This window comes from Sciurus vulgaris (assembly GCF_902686455.1).
Source record: "Sciurus vulgaris genome assembly, chromosome: 15".
Taxonomy (NCBI): domain Eukaryota; kingdom Metazoa; phylum Chordata; class Mammalia; order Rodentia; family Sciuridae; genus Sciurus; species Sciurus vulgaris.
Window position 1 is genome coordinate 66,534,538 of NC_136476.1, and position 21,005 is coordinate 66,555,542.

Below are 21,005 nucleotides of genomic sequence, written 5' to 3' on the forward strand. Positions count from 1 at the left end.
AGATGGTGATGGGGACGACTAAATCACCCCAGAGCCACTGGAGCTTCGGCTTCATGCCATAACTGGATGGGGCCCGTCCCCTCGGGCTGAGGGGGAATGAGCTCTACGTAGGGGAAGAGGGGTAAACACGGAATTCAGGCACAGCGGTCCACTCACTGTCCCTCAAACTCACGCCCTCCTCAGTTCTCAGACAGGTGACATTGAATTTTAGTTAGGCACATGGTTTCTTGGAGTGATAACGATTCCCTTGGCAGGAGGTGTGGCCCGGGGATTAAGTTCTGAGCAAGGGATGTAGAACAGGTACCACCTGCTCCGGGCAGAGGTCTTGCTTTTTTCCTTCCCTTCCTGCACCCTGCCAGCTGGATGATGGTGGCTGGGTGGCCACCTCGGACCTTGGCAGGAACCTGGGACCCTGATGATGGAGCCACCCTGGCATCCTGCGCAATGTAGGATACGCGTGGACTTTGTGTAAGCTACTGTTGTCATGACAGGGACCTAATTCTGAACTAGAATTTGGCACCTAAGGTAAAGGTGGAGACCGGTACTGTGTGGGGGAGGTCATTCTCCTAACCAGGGAGAGCAAGACGGGCAGAGAGCATGCTCTGCCCAAAGAGTGATAATAGGGGGAAACAAACAAACCAACAGGGAAGCATCTGCAGAAATCAGACACAGAATAAAGATGTCAACAGACGGTAACTGCTGCATAGCTCGAACACTTTTATAGTGATCAAATTGCTTTTCAGTAGAGTAGTCGCTGACAGTACAGGTCAGTATGAAAAACATTCCAAACTTACAGGAAAAAATATTGCTCATCAATTAAAAGCTTTTCAAAACAACATGGCTTAACACAATCCTTTGGTTGCTCTGAACAGAACATGAGCCACCAAGCTGGCGGGATAACTGGGCATCTGGCTCCACTGGTTTGGTTCCCCAGGCTGAGGCCATAGACACTTTGCCAGATTGCCAGATAAGCTGAGGCTGCTCTTAGCCTAGAACGACAGGCAAGAACCAGAGAGCCGCAACCCCCGTCTTCACAAGGTCTGCCAAGGTCTGAGGGACAACCTCGTGGGGACAAGTCACAGAAATGGGATACACACATCTCTGGTAGCTATGCAGATTTGGTTAAGGATCAATTTCGCTTCTCTGGAATATCAGACCTCAGGAAGGGGTCTTGAGCCCACCCACTCCAGTCCAACTGTCCCCTCCTAACTCAAAGGAAGCCGAGGGCCACTGTGCTATGCCTGTGTCCAGGTCTGGACAGAGCCCTGCATCTCCCAATCCTCCCCCAGGGCTGCTGTCTTCTGCAGGATGAAGAGGCCCGTTGCTTTCCCCAGATGACTTCTGAGGAAGACAAAAAAAAAAAAAAAAAAAAAAAAAAAAGCCCAACCAGCAGCACAGCACAGGAGCAACAGTGCCTATGCTGATCTAGAAGCCCGTTTCTAAGGGGCTGGTCCAAGTCGGTGATGCAGCCATCCTGACGTCGCACCCGCATCCAAAGCGATGCGATCTTTTCCTCTGGAAAGTCAAACCACCAACTGTAGGTTCTAGAGAGTGACGTGCATTGAGTCAGTAAGTCAACACATCAGTGTGTCTAATTAGGCCTTCCGGAAAGTTCCAGAACATAGGAAGTAAATGTCTTCTCCATTCCCATCCAGCCAAATTTCCCAGGCAAAATATTGACCCTGATTCCAATGCAGCTCTTCACCTAGGAGGAAAATAAGGCTTCTTCAGAATAACTGCTGACGTGCAGAAGGTGGCGAAGCTGGAATCTGGAGCTGTGGATTTTACTTTGCAGTCTCTGCAGGCTTCACTTGCATACTTTGCTGCTTTAATTTTCTTGTCTTGTTCTTCAAAGTATTTCATGGATTTTTGTCCCTGGCAATGCGCTGGGTCTGAACTGCATGCCTGCAGTGTGGCAGAGAAAGGCTGGCTGCAACCTCCAGCTACCTTTCTAGAAACGTAGGGACCCACAGCGGCAACGTTTCTGCATTCATATTAAACGCTTGGAACACCAGTCTCTGAAGGTATCTAGGTTTCTCAAGGTTTTTGTGAACAGGGTGATGTTGCATTTTATCTGGTGGCAAACGGTGTGCTAAACATCCTGATGGCATTTAAATGTACATCAGTGACCCCTCCTTCTCTTTTTTGGTGGTTTGCTCAGAGAATTTTTCAGCGTTCAGACTGAATAAAGGTCCTGGTAAGATATTCCTTTGCATTCTCGCTTTGTCCTTCTAGAAGAACATTCTTTCCTTAGAGAAAGCCACAGGGTTCCACCTGCTTGACGTATTGGGACAATCAACAAGAAGGTAACTTTTCCAAGTAACTCTTCCATGGCAGTGTCAGTTTATATCCCAACCAATGAAAATTCACGCTGATTGCATGAGCTCATTCAACCTGGAGTCTTGGGGACTGTCTCTCTCATTTTACAGATGAGAAAAACAGGAGCCAGAGGAACAGCTCCCAAGTGCCTAGGCCGCGAGCTGGTGAGCGAGGGCTGAGTGGGAATGGAAGCCAGGCTCCCTCCCTCTGCCACCTCCTGGGTTTCTTGTTACACAGCACAGGGTTATGGCGCTGGCATTGCCTCCTTCCCACCCATGCCAGGTCACTGTGAAATATGCACAGGGAAAAGACAGGAAGGATACGAGTGAAGAAAAAGAACCTTTAGAAACCTGGTCCCCTCTGGATACGTCCCTATCCATCATGCAACCAGGAGATCAATTCCATTGGTTCAGGGTTTCCTCATCAAAATGGCTTCATCTCCGTGGGCTACAATACGAAAGCATCCTTTTTCTATAAACACCGTTAAGAAACTGGCTTAGCTTCCTCTTTTGGATACACAAAAACAGCTATTTAGAAATACCATATTAAAATGTTTATGTAATTTATTTTCCTTAAATAGTAATTTGCTACAGTCCCGTCACAAATTAAAAAAAAAAAATTTTAACACAGTATTCACAAAGGCAGAATTCTTCAGGACAATCAAAATCATGGGGTACTTAGAATAAATTAACATCAAATTGTGTTTATATTCAGATAGTCTGATCCTCTCCTCTGAAATGAAATGGAGACCGCTCTGAGGGTGAATGCACACGTTTGTTCTTCTATACAGAGACTCATTCTTTGTATAAACTCAACGGTGATTTGAACTGAATTAGACATCCTGAGAAACACCCGTAGGGGCGCACGCACACGTGCACACGCCAACAGGGATTCCCGGCAAGCAGGGTTTCCCGTGGTCACTTACTGGCAGGTCTTTTCTTAGAAGGGCCAAAGACTCTGAATGTTCAGATGCTATCATCCTGTCCCCCTTGGGGAAAAAAAAATGTCTCTTTTCAAGTGTAAGAGCTTGGAGTAGCAGCAGTCCATGTATGAGATTCAGTAGTCAGGGGTCCCAGTCCGGGCGTCTGCGAATCCAGGAAGGGGCAAGCAGAGGCGGGGGACACCTGCTTCTAACGCGGAGACCCGGGATCACGCTGAGCGTGGAGTTCTCAGTCTCAGCTGAAAATTCGCCTGCACGTCCATTACTGAGCTGGTTCAGGCACTGGATATGAACCTGAAGGGGGATGATGGCAGGGAGGGCAAGGGTGCTTTGCAGGTATCACAAGGGGCATGGAGCTGAGACAAAGGAGGGTGCTGCTTGTCTTCAGCCTGAATGGCCACCACCCTGTGTGTGGGACATTCACCGGGGCTTCCTTTACCCCTGGGGTGGGACTGTGCCTCACCCCAGCCCTGCCTGGAAGCCCAGGGAACCCAGCCCTCGGAGTCCTACCCAGATCAACAAAACACCACACAGCCCTCCAGAACCATGCCGTCCGGCTTCTGGGGGAGGTCAATAGCGCTGCTGGCAGCCCCTCTTGTTTGCAAAAGGGTGGCTGACAGTGGGGTGTGATGTCTGGGGAGGAAGGCCCAAACTGGGATCCCTTTTTATTTCTCTCTGGGCCTAAAGGAAGCCACAGCTGCATGCATATCTACACCAGTTCCTGTGTACAGGATACCTTTTCTATAAAATTTAAAGTGCCTGGGTTCAAATGTGCTCATTCCTTTCCCACAGCTAGCAGTTCCTCTCCCGGCCTCCGGAGGAAGACGTGTCCTCCTCTCCTCGGGAAGATGCTCTTGGGAATGAGGAATGAACGCTTCACAGTAGTCCTAACTGGGATCCAGCATCTGGACTAAGCCTTCTTCATACACTCGAAGGATCGCTTCACACACGAACTTGTACTGGCTCTGGAAAGGGAGAGAAGGGAAGGGTCAGGCCAGGAGCACCAGGAACGCCACCTCACACCGCACAGGCTGTCTCTGCACCATTCCTGGCTGCTCCCTCGGCACCAAATCAGCAGAGGAGACACCGGTGAACTCGGCCACTCAATGAGGAGGAGCTGCCTTCAGAGGGAGAAGGGTAGTGGGTCCCAGAAGCATGACAGAGGAGGCACTGGTAGTCTGGGAAGGAGCCAAGGTCCCTGTGGGGTGCCCACTCTGCAGAAGTATGAACCTTGGTGACGGGGGCCATTCTGAGAAGCATAATCAGGGTCCCAGAGTCCTGTCCTAGAAGCCCTGGGTGTGTGCAGTGGGGAGGTGCCCAGGTGAGCCGGGATCTGGTGGTGAGGCTCCTTGCATGGGGCAAGGAGTCTGGATTTTGTCTTGAAAGGAAAGCTACTGAAAGATGCTCTGCTGGATATTAGGTGATTAGGCAGACGACCCTCAGGGTTCATGGGCGATGGGCCCCAGGAACCTCTGTAGTATTTGCATGTAACCTGCACACATCTTCTCATACACTTTAAATCATCTCGAGGTACTTAAAATGCTTAATGTAAATGCTATGCAAATAGCTGCTACACTAGATTGCTGAGGAGATAATGACAAGAAAAACAGTCTGAGCAGGAGCAACGATTTTCTATTATTTTTGATCTGCCATCATTTGAACCCTTGGATGCAGTGCCCACAGAAACAAAGGGCTGACTGCACTAGCAAACACCTGAGTCGCATTTTAAAGACGTCTAGGAGGAAAAAAACCAGAGCACTGAGGTGGAGCTTCTCCAAGGAGGAAAATCGCAAGAGGAAGGACTCTTCTCAACTGGCAATGAGTTCTTCTACACCACCAAACAGGACAGGGAATGGCCTTAAATACACGTCCATGTCTTTTATCTTAGCCACATTTCCTGGGTACAAACTAATAAACAATAAGGGCTCACAATCTGTGCGGGAACCCTCAAGACTGTCCACAAGGCTGAGAGGAACCATGGAGTTCCTGCCGCCTTTGCTGACTCCTTCCTTCTCACCACCCGGGGGCTGTGCCCAAGGGCCCTCCTCCAGCACTTTCCAGAGTCTGCTTTAGACACTCTGCCGATGGCAGAAGGCTGGCAGGAATCAGCCAGAGGCTGCGGGCATGGAGGGTGGGTGCTGGGATGGGTGTGGGCTTTGGGGCCATGAGCCCCCCACAAGCTGTGCCCTTGGGTAAGGACACAGTCCCCTTGAGCCTCCGTCTCTCGACCCATAAAGCCCTTCAGCCAGGCCAGGCCTGGTGCAGCTGCTCAGGAAGTGCTGGCCACCCTCAGGACTTCTACTACGGGATCTGTACTCACTGATGTCTGCACCATCATGGCCCGCTGGTCTCGCATTTTCCGGACAATATCCAGTGGGTAAACAGGCAGGTTTCTCTCAATTAAGCACATGGCTGTTTCCATAGTGACCAACACTCCAGTTCGACCTATTCCCGCACTGGAGAAGGGAGAGGAGTGGAGACTTAGGATTTGCCTGAGGAACATTTCTGCACAGCCCAGTGGAACCCCAATCCCATGCCAGCGTTTACTCAGAAGGATCCTGTCCTCTTGGCCACCAAGAATACAAAGCACACACTCAGGCACGCCTCACACCGGGTGAAAAGGCCCATCCTGAGGCTGGGGTTCAGACACTGGAGAGACACCCACTGCTGAGTGCAAAGTCCAATTCCTGTTATTTACATCTGCTATGAAGGGTGACACTCCAGGACAGAGAGAGCTGTGGACTTTCCTCTCGGGCTGCTCTGGGCTACACTCACATGTTTTACCATTTCAGAAAATCCCAAATCTTTAGAAATGGTGAAGAAAGAGCTTTGCAGAGCACACCACCTGGCGGGCTTAGGGAGGGGTGGTGTCCACCGATCTTCTCCGGGCCTTTCCCCAGGGGCGTAGTAAGGCAAAACGAGGGACAGTACCTGCAGTGAACTAAGACAGGCTCCCCGACTACCCGCAGGGACCTCACGTAGGTCACAAACTCCAGAAAGTCTGAGGAGTCATCGGGCACGCCATGGTCGGGCCACGCGACGTACTGGAGGTGTGTCACGGTGTGCTCTTCCCCAGTCTGCGGAAGGTATGGTGGCCTCAGTCAATCAGTCCCGATGGCAGGCCCTGTTCCCCTGCCCCCTCCAGGGCCCTGCGCCTGGTGTCCCTACTCCTACTGTGCACAGCTCTGCTGCGGCCCCTGCGCACTCCCACGTCCTCCCACTCTCCCAAGATGCCCATCCTCTGCTCAGCTTGGTCCCTCCTGGAGGATGGCCTCTGACTTTTGTCTTTAGTGACTTCTTCCATTCGCTCCAACAGTGCTTGCAATAGGCCCACACAGCTGGCTGTGCATGCGCTGCATGCACACACACACACACACTTTATGGTGCTGTGGATCAAACCCAGGGCCTTGAGCATGCTAAACCCACCACTGAATTACACCCTTGGCCCCTTTATATATATTTCTTTGGCTGTGGCACAATACACATAAAGGTTACCAGTTTAGCCATTTTTTTTTTTTTTTTTTTTGCAGCGCTGGGGATTGAACCCAGGGCCTGTGTTTGCGAGGTAATCACTCTACCAACTGAGCTACATCCCCAGCCCAAGTTTAGCCATTTTTAAAGGTCCAATGGCAATAAGTATACTCATTCACAATGTTGTGCTATCATCACCACTATTTCCAGAACTTTATCACTCGAACTTAACCTCCGGACTGTCCTCCTTCCTCAAACTCCTGGCAACTACCATTTCCCCTTCTATAAATTTGACTGTTCCAGGTACTTTATATAGATGGAATTCTCAGTTTTGTCCTTCTGTGACTGGCTTATTTCACTTAGCATTGCATCCTCAAGGTTCACTGAGTTGTATCACATGTCCAAATTCACCCTCCTTTTTAAGGCTGAGTACTATTCCATTGTGTGGCTATACCTATTTGGTTTACTCATTCATCTTTTGATGGACTCGGGGCTGCTTCCCCTACTTGGCTGTTGCGAATGGCGCTGCGTGCATGCCCGGGCCCAGCTCTGACTGGGAGTCTTGCATGTTTACTGACTGACAGCTCCATCAGGTGAAACAGAGCAGACCCGGAGGCAGGGACCACGGTGGCTGCTGGTTTGCCACCTGCCCACACAGACAGCTGCTTACCTCTGTGTTTGTGACCAGCATTTCTCGGGACACGTAGGCAATGGTGCAGTCCTCAGACTGACACCGGATATGGAAGATGCCGTGGTCCATGACGTCTGGGGGATCGGGCCAGTACTGGTGACATTTGGTCTGTAAGAAACCGAGTGCAGGTTAGCTTCCTCTGTGAGGCACGTGTGGGAGCAGCTATGGGCGGACAGGCCAGCTCGTCAGGCCTCCCGGTGAGAGCTGATGGGAGAGGAGGATGTCAGGTGAGGTCCACCTGCTGTGTGGGGTGGGAGTGCAGAAATCCACCTCCTTTGGAGAGTGGGTGGGGGTCGGCTGGCCAGAGGCCAATCACCCTTGGGACAGAGCCTGGAGCAGGAGGATCAGACATGGGCCTGGGCTTGTGAGCAACCTCCACCCCACTCAGACCAGCCCAGGTCCTCAGGCCCCTTCCCTGCTCCAACAGCCCCTCCTACCTCAGCCCTCCACCCTCTACCTTGCCTTTGAGGGAGGAGTCAGGCACAGTGGTCAAGAGCACACGTTTGGGAGTCAGACAGAGCTCCCCCGATTTCAAAAACCTCTTGCATCTTCCCATTTTCCACTTGACAGCTGGAGGCAGGATCTCCAGGGTGGTAACGGAGCTGCAGGGAGCTCATGGTGGGCTCATCACTGTTATGGGCTCTGCATCAACTGAGTAAGGGGGGTCAGAGACTCCATAGAAATCAGATTAAGGAAATCTCCAAGCTGAGAAGAACACCCCTATTCACGTGAGATGCATCTCCTGGTCCTCAGATGCTTTCATAGGTGATTCTCTATGGAGCTGAGACTCCACAGAGCAGACTAGGACCCTGATGCAGGGCAGTGACTTGCTAAGGCCAGAGACTGCTGTGACATTGTTCAGCACGCATCCCACAGCACACCATGGTGTCTCTCAATACACCTGTGGCCTCCCCACACACTGACCAATGCCATCACCCTCACTGTGGTCTACTCACCACAAACCCTGGAGTGTCTTCCATAAGCCATTGTTGCCCCTGCCTCTGGCTTCTAAGTCAGATGCTGGCTAAGCTGCCCAGCCTGGCCCAGTTCCTGTCAGTCAGATTCTCACTCATTAAAAAAAATATTTTCCCCCAAGCCTGGAGTTGCACCAACTTAAGTAAAAACTATATTTGTTTAGAGCAGAAAGGTGGTATAACCAACAGACACATGCAATTTGTCAGGAAACAGCTTTTCCAGCCTTATTTTCAAATATCACAGTGAATATCTGAAATTAAAATATGCTGCTATAAAGTTGGAGTTGAGAATTTACTTGGAAATAGTAAATGTGGGTGTCTTGGTCAGGAACTGCTTTCCAACTTTCCTTAGACATGTCTGTAGAGAAGGAAAGAAGCCAAGTCACCCACGTGGGCTCTGCATCTGCCTGTGTCCTCACCTGCAGGGGAGGTGAGGCCCTGTGTTGTAGCTCCCGAGGGTCCTGCCTGCAGGAACACTGGAGGCAGATGCTCTCTCAAGTAATCAACCTATTCAAGGCAGAGCTACAAACACCTGTCTTCCCAGAGGATCTTTACAGTGTACCTGGCCAGCACTGGATCTCTCTTTACCTCTGATCAAATTTAGATTTTAGGTCCACTTGGATCTATAAGCACTGGGGTCTAGTGGAAAAATGAAGAAGTTTGTGGACATCCTGGGTTTCAAACATGGTTAAAACACTATACTAGCCAACTGTGTCATCTTGAGCTAGTTATTTAACTTCTCTGAGCCTCAGTTTCTACATGACTGTTGCTGGCAGGGATGCAGGGGACAAGGATGCCCCAGTTCCTATGGGGATGATCTGACACAAGTTAGTTCATTCTCTGAGCCTCAGTTTATTCAGACACAAAACAGGCATTCACAGTCCTTGCTTCGGGATTGTTCTAAGGCCAAGATAAACTAATATTGTTAATAATATCAATAATCAATACTGTTGTTTGAATGGTGTATGCTAAGGACGGGAGGGTGCTTTGCATGGATGTTAGTTGATCTCGGCCGGGTAACAGCTGGGGGAAGGTTCCACAAATGCCTGTTTTGCGTGAGTGAGCCGAGGCTCAGAGAATGCTGAGAACTGGTGTCAGGTCACCCACACAGGCACTGGGGCACGGGGGTTTCACTCCAGGGCTACGAACTCTTTGCTGGGCGGATATCCCATGAAACGACAAGGAAACACACCTCTGCAGAGCGTGAGGATTAAACAGGTAAGCCAAACAAAGGACCTGGCACTTTAGGGAGGGACAACGGTCAGTGAAGCTGGTTGGCAGGCAATGGGGTTGCTGGAGATGGATCCCCAGGCAGTTGCTGCCAGGATTCAGAAGGCTCTTTCCTTAGGGACTCACAAGCCGAGCAGGGGTTACTGCTCTCCTTCTAGTCCCAAGTGTGGCTTTGATAAGAGGTTTCAGGAAGGGAAAACTGACCACTGAAATGGTTTTGGAAAAGATGTACCTGTCTGGACCACAGGGAACATGCTGAAGACTGAGTTCCTGGGAGGGGGCAGGGCATCGCCTTAGGAAGCTGGGCAGGGAGAGGCAACTTTATGATGAAGTTTGCTGTGTTGTTTAGTCAGTCAATACACATCCCTGGAGATGTCATGATGGATTGGACAGAGTGTGGCATTATCCTCAAGTTGTTCTCAAATCTGGCCATCAGAATGTGTGAAGGAGGAAAGGCAGAGAAAGAGGTGGATCATGTAGGAGGTGACGTGGATGTCCTGGACAGAGGGGACAGGAGCTCAGTGCTGAAGGCCAAGGGCAGGGAGGGTGGGGCAGGGAGGGAACATCAGGGCAGAGGGCATGGGCTGCACATGGTAAAGAGGCCCCTGGTGCTCCAAGGGAACAGAAGACAGCTGGATACAACCACTCAGGAGGGGCAAGCTGTCTGTGGGTGGGTGCTGGGGAGGCTGTGTTCTGAGCCTCTGAGGGTACCATGGGAAAACGCAGGCACAGGCTGACCCACTGCAAGGTATGGCTGAAAGCTGTGTCCATGCCTGAGCCAGACTGGGGAAGGCTTGGGGCCAGCAGGAGGTCCTTGCTGTCCCTGGGAGGGGGATGCAAAGGCTCTGACAGCAGGCAGGGGCCCTGGGAACAAAGGACAGATAGACTGGTGGTCAGTGGTGGCAGCCGTGGTGAGTAGATATGGGATGTGAAGAGAAGGGAGGCGCCAGACTCTTGGCTTAGGTGACAGAGCACCGAGTGCCTGGGATAGGGGCTGAGGGGACAGGTCATGTATGAGTACACGGTGGGTGGTGACTCTGGCACCATCTGGGAGGACACTCAGGTTGGAGTCCTGTCAGGGAGCAGAGGGGTTTGGCGTTCAGGAGGTGGTAGGAGTCAGTGCCCAGCTCTGTTTGCTGGACTTCTCCGAGGGCAGGACAAAACCCGGCTCAGATGTTCCAGGGAGAATCCTCCTGCCCCTGTGTGCATGTTACTAGGCATGGTGTGGCGGCTGACAGAGCTCCATGCTGCTCCGAACCTCTTCCTGACTCTTCAGTGTCCTTGTGACAATCTGGGCCTCTCCTGTTACTCAGAGCAGCAGAACAACTTGCCTCTGGCCAAGGGAGATGAGGGCAATGAAATCCAGAGTCACTAGCCACACAGAAACACCCACGATGGACGGGCCCAGCACAGTTCATTCTGAACCCTCAAAACATGCAAGAGACAGGTGTTGCCGCCTCCTTTCTAGAGATAAGGAAACCAAGGCTAAGGTCCTGTCCAAGTGTATCCAGTTAAATGATGGTTCCAGAAGCCAAATGCCTCCACTGACACCAAAGCCTGTGCCTTAAGTGACTGGCAGACCAAGAAGGAGCATCCATATTATTCATAGGTAGATGGGAAAAGATTTTTCCCCCCAAAGAAATGTCTTATGGAAGGTGAGGGAAAAGGCTTCCAGATGAAAAGCAATGCCTTTAGGAGGAAGCCCCTGAGCCTCTAGGGAGGGCACAGTGGAAACCACTCTAGGGGGAATGGAAAAAGGGAGAAATGAGAGTACACAGGCAAGTTTGCCCGACTCCGGAGACACGGGAGGCTGTGGCTCTGCCCAGGCAGCACAGAGAGGTGTGGGATCCCTAGCCAGTGCACATCTGCCAGGTGCCCTACTCTCCTGAATGCACCACAGGGGAGAAAATAAAAAAGATTGGCTGGAAATTCCATCTTTTGGAAAAAGAGGAGCAAAGCTGCTCACCTGGAAGGACCAACTCCTGATCTAGAAGAACTGGTGGGTGTGATGAGGAGTCAGGGACAGTAGGACAAAGGGCCCAGGTCACCCAGGGGTTTGTAACAGGAGAGGGGAAACACACACCCTGGAGTTTGGAAGAACAGGTTTCTAACAATTGATAAACCAGAGAGTAAGTTCCCAGGGCCAGCGATGCTGAAGCGGGTGCTAGCCTCCCGGGAGATGCAGGGGAGCAGCAGGACGGGTTCAGTGAGGAAGAAAGGGCTCAGCAACAACGCCATGTGCGGGCTCCCGCAGACCTCAGATGAGCTCAGGTTCCATCAGGTTCTGAGTGGCCATCCACACAAGAGAGGAGGGGAGGGCAGGAGCAGAGAGCAGGAGGGGCAGGACCTAGCAGGGTGGACGGAGGAGGGCGAGGCCTCTCGGATGGTAGAAAGGGACAAGCTGAGAAGGGAGAAGGGGGCCGCTATCCAGGGCAGATCATCTGTTACCACCCATTCCTGTGGGGGCTGCCTTTTCTCCAAGGAGAAGAATGGCTGTCCAGCTGGAAAGGGCAGGGAGGATGTTAAAGGGGAAAGAGACGCCTGCCAGACAAGGAGCCTGCCTGAGCAGACTCAGATGCGGACTGCACACAGTCGCATCATGACCTAACAGATCTCGCGAGACAACAGGGTGGCACCTCCATGCACTGTTTCTGAGGAAATCTGGACAGGACAAGGGACCAAAGGCAGGCAGAAAAGGCACAAAGTGACAAGGCAAAAGACTTGATGTTCACTGGCCGTAAAACATCAGACAGCCCAGATCAGAGCCTGCCAGCAGCGCAGGACGCCACCTGCCTCAGGAAGCTGGGTCCGCGTGAAGCTACCCACAGCAGCATGCCAAACATGCTTTCTCATGCGGTGTTTCTGATCGTGCCACGGCAGAGACTCGATCCGGGTTTGAAACCGCTTTAACATTACCTAATACTTTAATTCCATTTTTATAATAACCGAGAGAAAGAGAGGGAGAGTACAGGCCTCAGGTTCAGAGCCCAGAAGGCAAGAGAATTCAGAATTTATGGTCTTCATAAGTTTACACATAGCTTTTGTTTATGAAAGTGATATGGATCAGCAGACTTCCATTTAAGAAATATCTTTCTAAGGAAATTTATTAAAGCAATTTGAAGAAAATAATAAAAAATACCACAAAACAAATGCAGTATTGTCCTCACAGTAAGCATTAATGTGGCGCCCAAATTACTAACACTGCTACTGCCAGCTAACATTTATATATTTTCTGTGTGCTGAGTACTCTTCCAAGAGGCTATTTATATTAGCTTTCAATTCTTCCACAACCCTACAAGATAGGTGCTACCATTATTCCATTTTATATAATTCATAAGCCACACAGGAATTGCAGAGCCAGGATTTAAACTCAAGTATGGGTTATGGCCTCCTTACCCACTACACCACAGAACCAGCAAGCTGTAGGCACTTTAGAACAGGACAGCACTCTGAGCCGGCTGGAGTTACCTATATTCAAAAAGGGTCCAAGTAATTTCATTTCTTATGAAAAACAAAAATTAAAAAATTACAACTACATGATTGGTGTGATCCTACATCACGTACAACCAGAAGAACAAGAAGTTACCCTCCATTTATGTATCATGTGTCCAAATGCATTCTACTGTCATGTAAAACTGATTAGATCAAATTTTTAAAAACCAGAACTTAAACAAAAATAAGACAAAAAAGAGTCTTTCAGACAAAAGGACCAGGTGATGCTACAGAGCTGGTGTATAAATCAGCCAAGCCTCAGACAATCTCTCATGTAACTGGGTAGAGGAGATGGAAAAATGAGAGGAAACAAGAGCAGGGCTGCCAGGATTAACAACAGCTCCCCAAAGTATGTACTCAATGACTCTGAAAAACAGGATTCTAGATGAAGTTTCTACCGTCTCTTGACTTTACAATTTTTCATCATTGACTTAGAGATGAAAAATTCTGACTACATCTGTGAGCAACAAGAGCTAAGAAAAATAACTAATGCAAAGAAATAAGGATGCCCCAGAAAACCAGATCTGAGGACTAAATGCAAATGATAACGATGACGACACAGAACTACAGCAACATTTACTTGACATTTGCAACATGGCAGTTCTATAAGCTCTTTATATTGTATTGTCTTTGTCTTCACTGACCCTCAAAAGTGGGCACTAGTACCATCTCTACTGTGTATTTAGGAGAAGCTGAGGGTCTGAGAGGTTAAGTAACTTGCTCAAAAGGAACCATGTTTTCAAACCAGTCTGGCTCCAGTGTGCTGAATGAAGGTTCCAAGAGTTAAGGGCATAAGTGCTGAAGGGAAGAAAGTGGCTCAATGGCAATAACAAGATAAAGTCAACATAGTCTCTGTTGACATGGCTTAATGGAAGGTTATTTTCAGATATTGAAAAGGTTATTCTACAGAAAAGAAGAGGAACTTATTTTGTGTCTTCCATGTAGCAGAACCATATGAGATGATGGTTAAAAGTGATATATTCATTGTGAGGAGGAATTTTTAAAAAGCAAAGCTGAACATCAACAGGATGGATCCTGGAAATGTGCTTGCCATGGTAGGGAGCTGTTTATCTAGGACCACATATGTAAAAGTCCTCTGCAATCCATGGGGCTCTGTGGAATTAGTAGGAATTCTTATTTTGTTTCAGGTGAGAAAGTAGACTAATCTCCTCAAGAATATTACCCATATCAATTCCTATGTATTCTCATTTTTGACATGGATTACTTTGGCATTCTGAACAATACCGGGAAGGGAACCAATGGGTGGAAGTGGCACAGAGATCACTCAAAGCAGGTGGTTCAAAATTAATTTATATTTGATTTTGGAGTGTGTTTCTGAATATTTCATGAAAATATCCAGATGTATCCAAAAGTTCAGGAAGCATGATAGAAGTATCCCTTGTATACTGACTTCTGTTATAGAATCATTAAACTGTTTCTATGGAAAATCATATAATGATATAATTTCTCTTACTATTTACAACCACTGTTTACCTGGTACACATTGCTCTTATTGCTCTTTCAGAACCAGCACTTGTCCCAGGGGGATGAGATCATAGCCAACACAGGAGTTCTGGGAAGATGGGGTGAGGCAAGAGGAATGCTCTTCTGGTGTATCTTCTGGATATATTGTATCCATGCTGGGAGTGGGCAGGAGTGGGGTTGAGTATCCTGTCTTTGGGAGGTGTGCATTTGGTGGAACCAAAGAGATTTATGGGGCATAGACCAGGAGGCAACCCTTTCCAGCCTGAGATTGATGCTCTATACAGTGTGGTGTGACACTGCATACATCTGAATTGGAAATTGATGCACTTACCCGCCCTCGCTCTGTGAGAGTTGTCAACATGACAATGAGAGACAACTTCTGATCCCAGACGACTTGCCAAAATTGTGCACAGGTATGTGGTAGGGGTCCCTGAGTGGCAATGTACTTGTTCACAAGGTTAGCAGCAGGAATTTCCATCTAGCAAGAGATGGGCAAAGGATTATAATCTGTTACTGCCACAAGGTGGGCAGGGCTTTGCATTTTAAACTCTTCTACTTGCTGACATCACATCGAACAGTGAATAAGAATCAATCCACAGTGAATAAGAAAAATCAAAGAAAGTTATTATTAAAAATCCTTGAAAAAGATTTGACAGTAATGCTACCATTAGTACATTTAAGATTAAACTAGATAACACTCAGTAGGCATAACCCAAAAATGTCCCTTCAAGATGGAGCTTAAGTGACTTTCATTGCTCTATACTAAATATAACCAATGTCCATTATTTTCTTTCTTTTTTTTTTTTTTTTGCAGTGCTGGGGATCGAACCCAGGGCCTTGTGCTTGCGAGGCGAGCACTCTACCAACTGAGCTATCTCCCCAGCCCCTGTCCATTATTTTCATTTTCAGTAGGATTCATCAATCCCTACCCCATTTTCCTATTCAGGGTTTTCTATCAAAAATCCATTTATTTGTTTTCAAATAGCTTTATTAGGCTATACCTTATATGCCATGAAATTAGAGTAGGACTGTTTATTTTTATTGAAAGCATACAAGATTTGGTGGCATCAGTAATATAGGTTTATACCATCAACTCTTGTCTTTTGCTTTCAGCATGACTTCCAATGATTATATCATTAAGCCGGTCAATCTTTTTTTTTTTTTTTTTCAATATATATTTTTTAGTTGTAGGTCAACATGATACCTTTTTTTAAATTTTATATGGTGCTGAGGATCAAACCCAGTGCCTCATCATACTAGGTTAGTGCTCTACCACTGAGCCACAATCCTAGCCCCCAAGTTGGTCAATCTTGACCAACATTTCTCCCATCCTGCTCCACTTTATTTTGTCCCCTCTGGCTGCACCTTTTCTATGAAAGAACACTCAGAGACCTCTGAGCTTTGGACTGGCAATGTCATTCACTCGTTCTTAGGCTGGGAAGGTAAATGAAGGATCCCAATCCATGATTTGGTTAATGCTTGGGCTCATGGCTTCCTTGACCCTTGATAACATGCAGAGTCTGGACTTTGTGGGGTTGCCACCCATTTCTGATGCTCTGCTTCTAAGACATCAGGAATGTTGAAGTGAGGGTCTATGAATCCCACAGATGTTTTGGGGTAAGAGGAATCACTTATCAGACCAATTTTTATTAGGACAGTTCTTGATATTTCCTATAACCTGAGACTTAGCCTGAAAAGTCATATTTAGTTTAGGGCTTGGCAGATAATGGCTTGAGGGTCAAATCTGCTAACCACAAGCTAAGTATAGTTTTCAACACCTTAAAATGGCAACATTTTTATTTTCCCTTATCGTCACTGATTTTTAAAAATTTATTCTTTTTAACTTATACATGACAGTAGAATGTATTTTGACATATATACATACATGGAGTATATAAATGGTAACATTTTAAATGCAAAGACCAAATTCTGACCCTACATAGAACAAGTGTACTGACACTGGATTTAGATAAAGAAACTTAAAGTTCAGAAAGGCCAAGTAAGTTGCCCAAAATGCCCAAATGCATAAAAAAATGAATGCTTTCCCCAAAACATGTGTACCTTTTCCTTTTCCTCTTTTGGGTTTTATGTACAGAAGAGGTATTATATTATTTTTCTTATATTTAGGCAGGATGACACTAATAACGTGGGGGCAATCACAGAAAGTTACAAACACCACCAGCAAAACCAAACACCTAGTGGCAGGAAACACAGAGGTTATGTGGAATTCGAAACACAGAATGCCTCTTGCTCCTATCTCAGCTTTGCGGCTTTTCAAATTATTTCCTCTCCCTGAACCTTAGTTTTCTCCTCTGTAAAATGAAACTACTCTGAATTCCCTCACATGGCTATTGAGCTGAAATGAGGCTGTGAACAGGAGAGCACTGTCACCCGCCAAGCACCCTACAGGCCACCCCGATCCTTGTTACAGTGACAAACGCTCACTATCTGATCACCCGGATTCCAACTTACATTCACATAACTTGCATTAATATAATCTTCATTTCCCTGCAATAATACCCGGGTGGTGTCATCTGTGGGAGAAAGAAAAATTTACCGATTATTCTCAGTGTTATTTTTATCATCCCAAGTAAACAAGAGTTCAGTTCCCAGCCCCATCTGCAGCTCTTGCCTCATTAGCATAAACACTATTCCCCAACTGTTCAGAGTCTGAAATGGCTGCAATAAAGACGGTGGTGTTTACAGACACACTGAATATCGTTCCAGAATACCAGACAATCTGTTTTAAAAAGGGAAACATTATCTCAGTGTAGGGGGGAAGGAGGCATTCACGCCGGATACTCACAAGGCAGCACATCTTTATATCGGTTTTTGTCCAAATTTTGAGGCAGCTTTGCAAATGTGATGGCCAAACCTGGCTTCTTTCGGTAGAGTTGCTAAATGACAAACAGAAAAAAAAAAAAAAAAAAAAGGAAAAAAAAATCATTGCAAAAAAACAGCTAACAAGGAAGGATGTGAAAATATACTTTAACATGACTCCAAAATCTTAACATGTTAAAGTGATGAAAGTGATGATATGTTGTTAGTATATTAAGGGAAAAATCTTCCCAAAGAAAAAATTTCTACAGTTCTAGGAGAGACTGACTAAATCCTTTAATAATTTTTTTAAGTTTGAGGATCATTGCAGGGGGAAAAGTCATAGGTGGCTATTTGACACGTGCTAAAAGCAAGTGGTGGTGGGGGAACAAGGGAAGAATTCTGACTCAAAATTAAATGAAATCAACTAAATCAGTTTTAAACCCCATTTCCCTACACCTCAATGGAGCGAACCACATCTTTTGCTTAAGAGCCAGAGCATATCATTCGTCATTTGAGAACTTTATTTCCATAGTAAAAACATTTATCTGATATACAGTAACTGTTTAAAGAGGTATTTCCCTATACATGCAACCACTACCAAAAATTTAAATAAAACAATCTTTGCGTATCTACAAGCACATATTAAGTTTATACCGTGTATGACATGATTTCCACACAGCCCTATGGAGTTATTACAATTATTCTTATTTTGCAAGTGAGTCAGAGGATAGATACTTTGCCCAAGATAATAAGAGGATGGACTCATCTGCTGCCAATGCTTATGTTTTCTTTTCTATATGGCAATTACCCCCACTTGAACAACTAAAAGTTAAGCCCTTTGAACTACTGGTTCTTATCAGCTCTCTGGGAAAACAACTTTTTTTTGTTTTGTTTTGTTTTGTTTTTGCATCAAATTTGGGAAATTCAGACTAGTCTACAGAAAAAAAACTTACTAGTAATTTCACAACTCCAAGATGACCTTTTCATTTATCTTCTTCAGATTGTTTTCTGTGAGTACACGTATACGAATGTATCTAAGTATGAATGTAAACGCAAACAGTACATACATACACTACATTTTTAAAGACAAAAAATATTGACATTTCTCATACCATAGTCAATGGAAGCCAAGTATCTTCAATGAAAGCAATAGATACGTCTCAAAAAAGTTTCAAAGTTGAAATATTTTTTTCATCTACCTAATGTTCTATGAATCTCCAACAAGACAAGTCCCCCCACACATGAGTTTACCTTCTGATCAGTTAAGTATTTCTCAGGCCAATTTAGGCATGAAGAACTCGGTATCTCTCTCTCTCTCTCTCTCTCTCTCTCTCTCTCTCTCTCACACACACACACACACACACACACACACACACAGAGAAAGTTCTGGGAAAGTCTGCCCTAATTTTGAAGGCTGTCCCCCTACTTACTACGTAATGTCCATTTCTCCATGTCATTAGATTTCTCTACGAAGGTGATTTTTAATGGCTCAATGATCTAGTTTACTATAGTTTATTATTGCAAACTACTGTTTAACAAACTGGCTCCTCTTAGTCTGCTTTTCTCTTATTAAACTACATAGAATTTATTATAAGAGAATTAACATGGAGATCTGGGGTCATAATAACTGCTATATTTTATACATTTACTGAATGTTTTAAATTTCTGAATTCTATAAGAGCTCAGCTACTGATTCGATCAACTGTACAGTTTTAGTTCATACAATCAAGTAGCCACTGAACTACTTCTTAAATATCTGCAGGCTTTAAAGACTCCATGGTTGATTCTAGAAATAAATTCATGATTTATTGGAGGTTTTAGTTTGACTCTGGCAGAAGAACATCTGAGTGGGTCAAATTGATCTAAGTGGCATTTGGTTCTAACTGATTAAATGTATGAGGGGAAAATGCAGATGTATGAGGGGAAATCCAATTAAGTGAATGCAACCAGTAAATCTAACCTGGAGGTAAAAAGATATATACCTTCTATATAACAAAAATGTAAATGCAGTCACCTTGAGAAGGTCTGGCAGACAAACAGATCTAGTAAAAGGTTTTAATTATATGATTTAAATGTATCTCAGTAGTAGGACTGTAAAACACTAAAATTTTTTAAGATGTATTATGGCAGAGTTTAAGCATTTTAAAATGTGTATACTCTGGGCTTTATCCAACAAAATTTCATAAAGATTCATGTCAGAGAAGCTTACCTGCAGCAGAATATTTATTCATGGAAAACCAGAATATGGTAACAACCTGAATATTCCCCAAGAAGGGGAAGTTTTGACTTAAATTACAGTATAGTCAGACCAGAAAATTCTGTGCAAATAATAAAAAGATAAGCTAAAAGTACAGATTTGGAAGAACATCCCTTCATCTACTTTTAAATGAAAAATGCATGTTATCAAACAACATATACAATGGTGATCCTAAATAGCAACACATACATAGTGTATACACACAATTCTGTATGCGTACACTTGTGTGCGTGTGTGTACATATAATATATTTGCATGAACACAGGAACAGGTATGGATGGTTACACACCAAATTGTTATTTGTAACTTAACAAAGAAGAAACTGAATGGAATGGGGGATGGGAGACTCTTTTTTACTTGGGCTATTTCTGAATTATAAGGAGAATGATTATTTTTAAAATTCATGACTGGAGTGAGGAAAAAAGACAATAAATCTATTTATAAAATTATAAAATACAACATTTTCAGGGAAAGTTGAGTGTGCAAATCAAAGTTAAGAGCTCTTTGGATTTAGGAAGTCCAAAAAAGCACACACAGCATGGGACCAAAGCCACTCGGTGGAAAGAGGATTCAAGCACTTCGTCTCTGAAGTGTGAGGAGGTGGCCTTCCATGTCCTTTGGTGCCCTGACTCCTCTCTGACCCTGTGGGCTGCTGGGTCAGCTGGGTGTAATAACTTGCTTGGAGAAAGGGGTGATAAGAGTGGAGTGGGCTGGGCAGGGAACACAGGCATGACAGGGATGGAGCACAGTGAGTTAAGGCTTTCGGATACAGGCCAGAATTTGAGACGAGACCTATAAAGTAATTATTCACTGGAAAAACACCATTTTTTTCTGTTATTCCAAGGCTGCAGGTGTGTAAGGCAGGTAAGATCTCCCAGTTGCATACCCCCTAAATACTATCCTGTTACAACGGCAGCAACCCGGGCTGGGTTGTGGCTCAGTGGTAGAGCACTGGCCTAGCATGGGTGAGGCACTGGGTTTGATTCTCAGCACCACATATAAATACTAAAGGTCCATCAATGACTAAAAAGATATTTTAAAAAATAAATAAAATGGGAGCAACTAGGGGGTTGAGAGGCAGGTCATGGGGACAAGTATTTATGAAACCACTTGGTTTTATGAAAATATGAATTTTTTTTGTACCAGGGTGAACCCTGGGTGATTGAACCCATGGGTGCTTTAATACACCGAGTCACATCATCAGCCTTTTTTATCTTTGAGACAGGGTCTCACTAAATTGCTTAGGGCCTCGCAAAATTGCTGAGGCTGGTCTTGAACTTGCAATCCTCTTACCTCTGCCTCCTGAGTCGCTGTGATTACAGGTGT

At 46.0% G+C, this 21,005-nt stretch overlaps 1 protein-coding gene across 3 annotated transcripts in view; it reads right to left on the reverse strand.

Annotated features, from left to right (window-relative positions):
- Positions 1-2,868: 2,868 nt before the first annotated feature.
- PTPN3 (protein tyrosine phosphatase non-receptor type 3) overlaps positions 2,869-21,005 on the reverse strand; it is a 140,416-nt gene continuing 122,279 nt past the window's right edge. For all 3 annotated transcript variants that reach the window (XM_079112577.1, XM_079112578.1, XM_079112579.1), the window contains exons 20-26: positions 17,409-17,499; positions 17,075-17,136; positions 14,934-15,080; positions 7,401-7,529; positions 6,191-6,336; positions 5,580-5,715; positions 2,869-4,224 (exon numbers count right to left, since the gene is read on the reverse strand). In XM_079112577.1, coding sequence (XP_078968703.1) covers positions 4,147-4,224; positions 5,580-5,715; positions 6,191-6,336; positions 7,401-7,529; positions 14,934-15,080; positions 17,075-17,136; positions 17,409-17,499 — 789 coding nt within the window. In that variant the 3' untranslated portion in view covers positions 2,869-4,146. The remainder of the gene's footprint in view (positions 4,225-5,579; positions 5,716-6,190; positions 6,337-7,400; positions 7,530-14,933; positions 15,081-17,074; positions 17,137-17,408; positions 17,500-21,005) is intronic.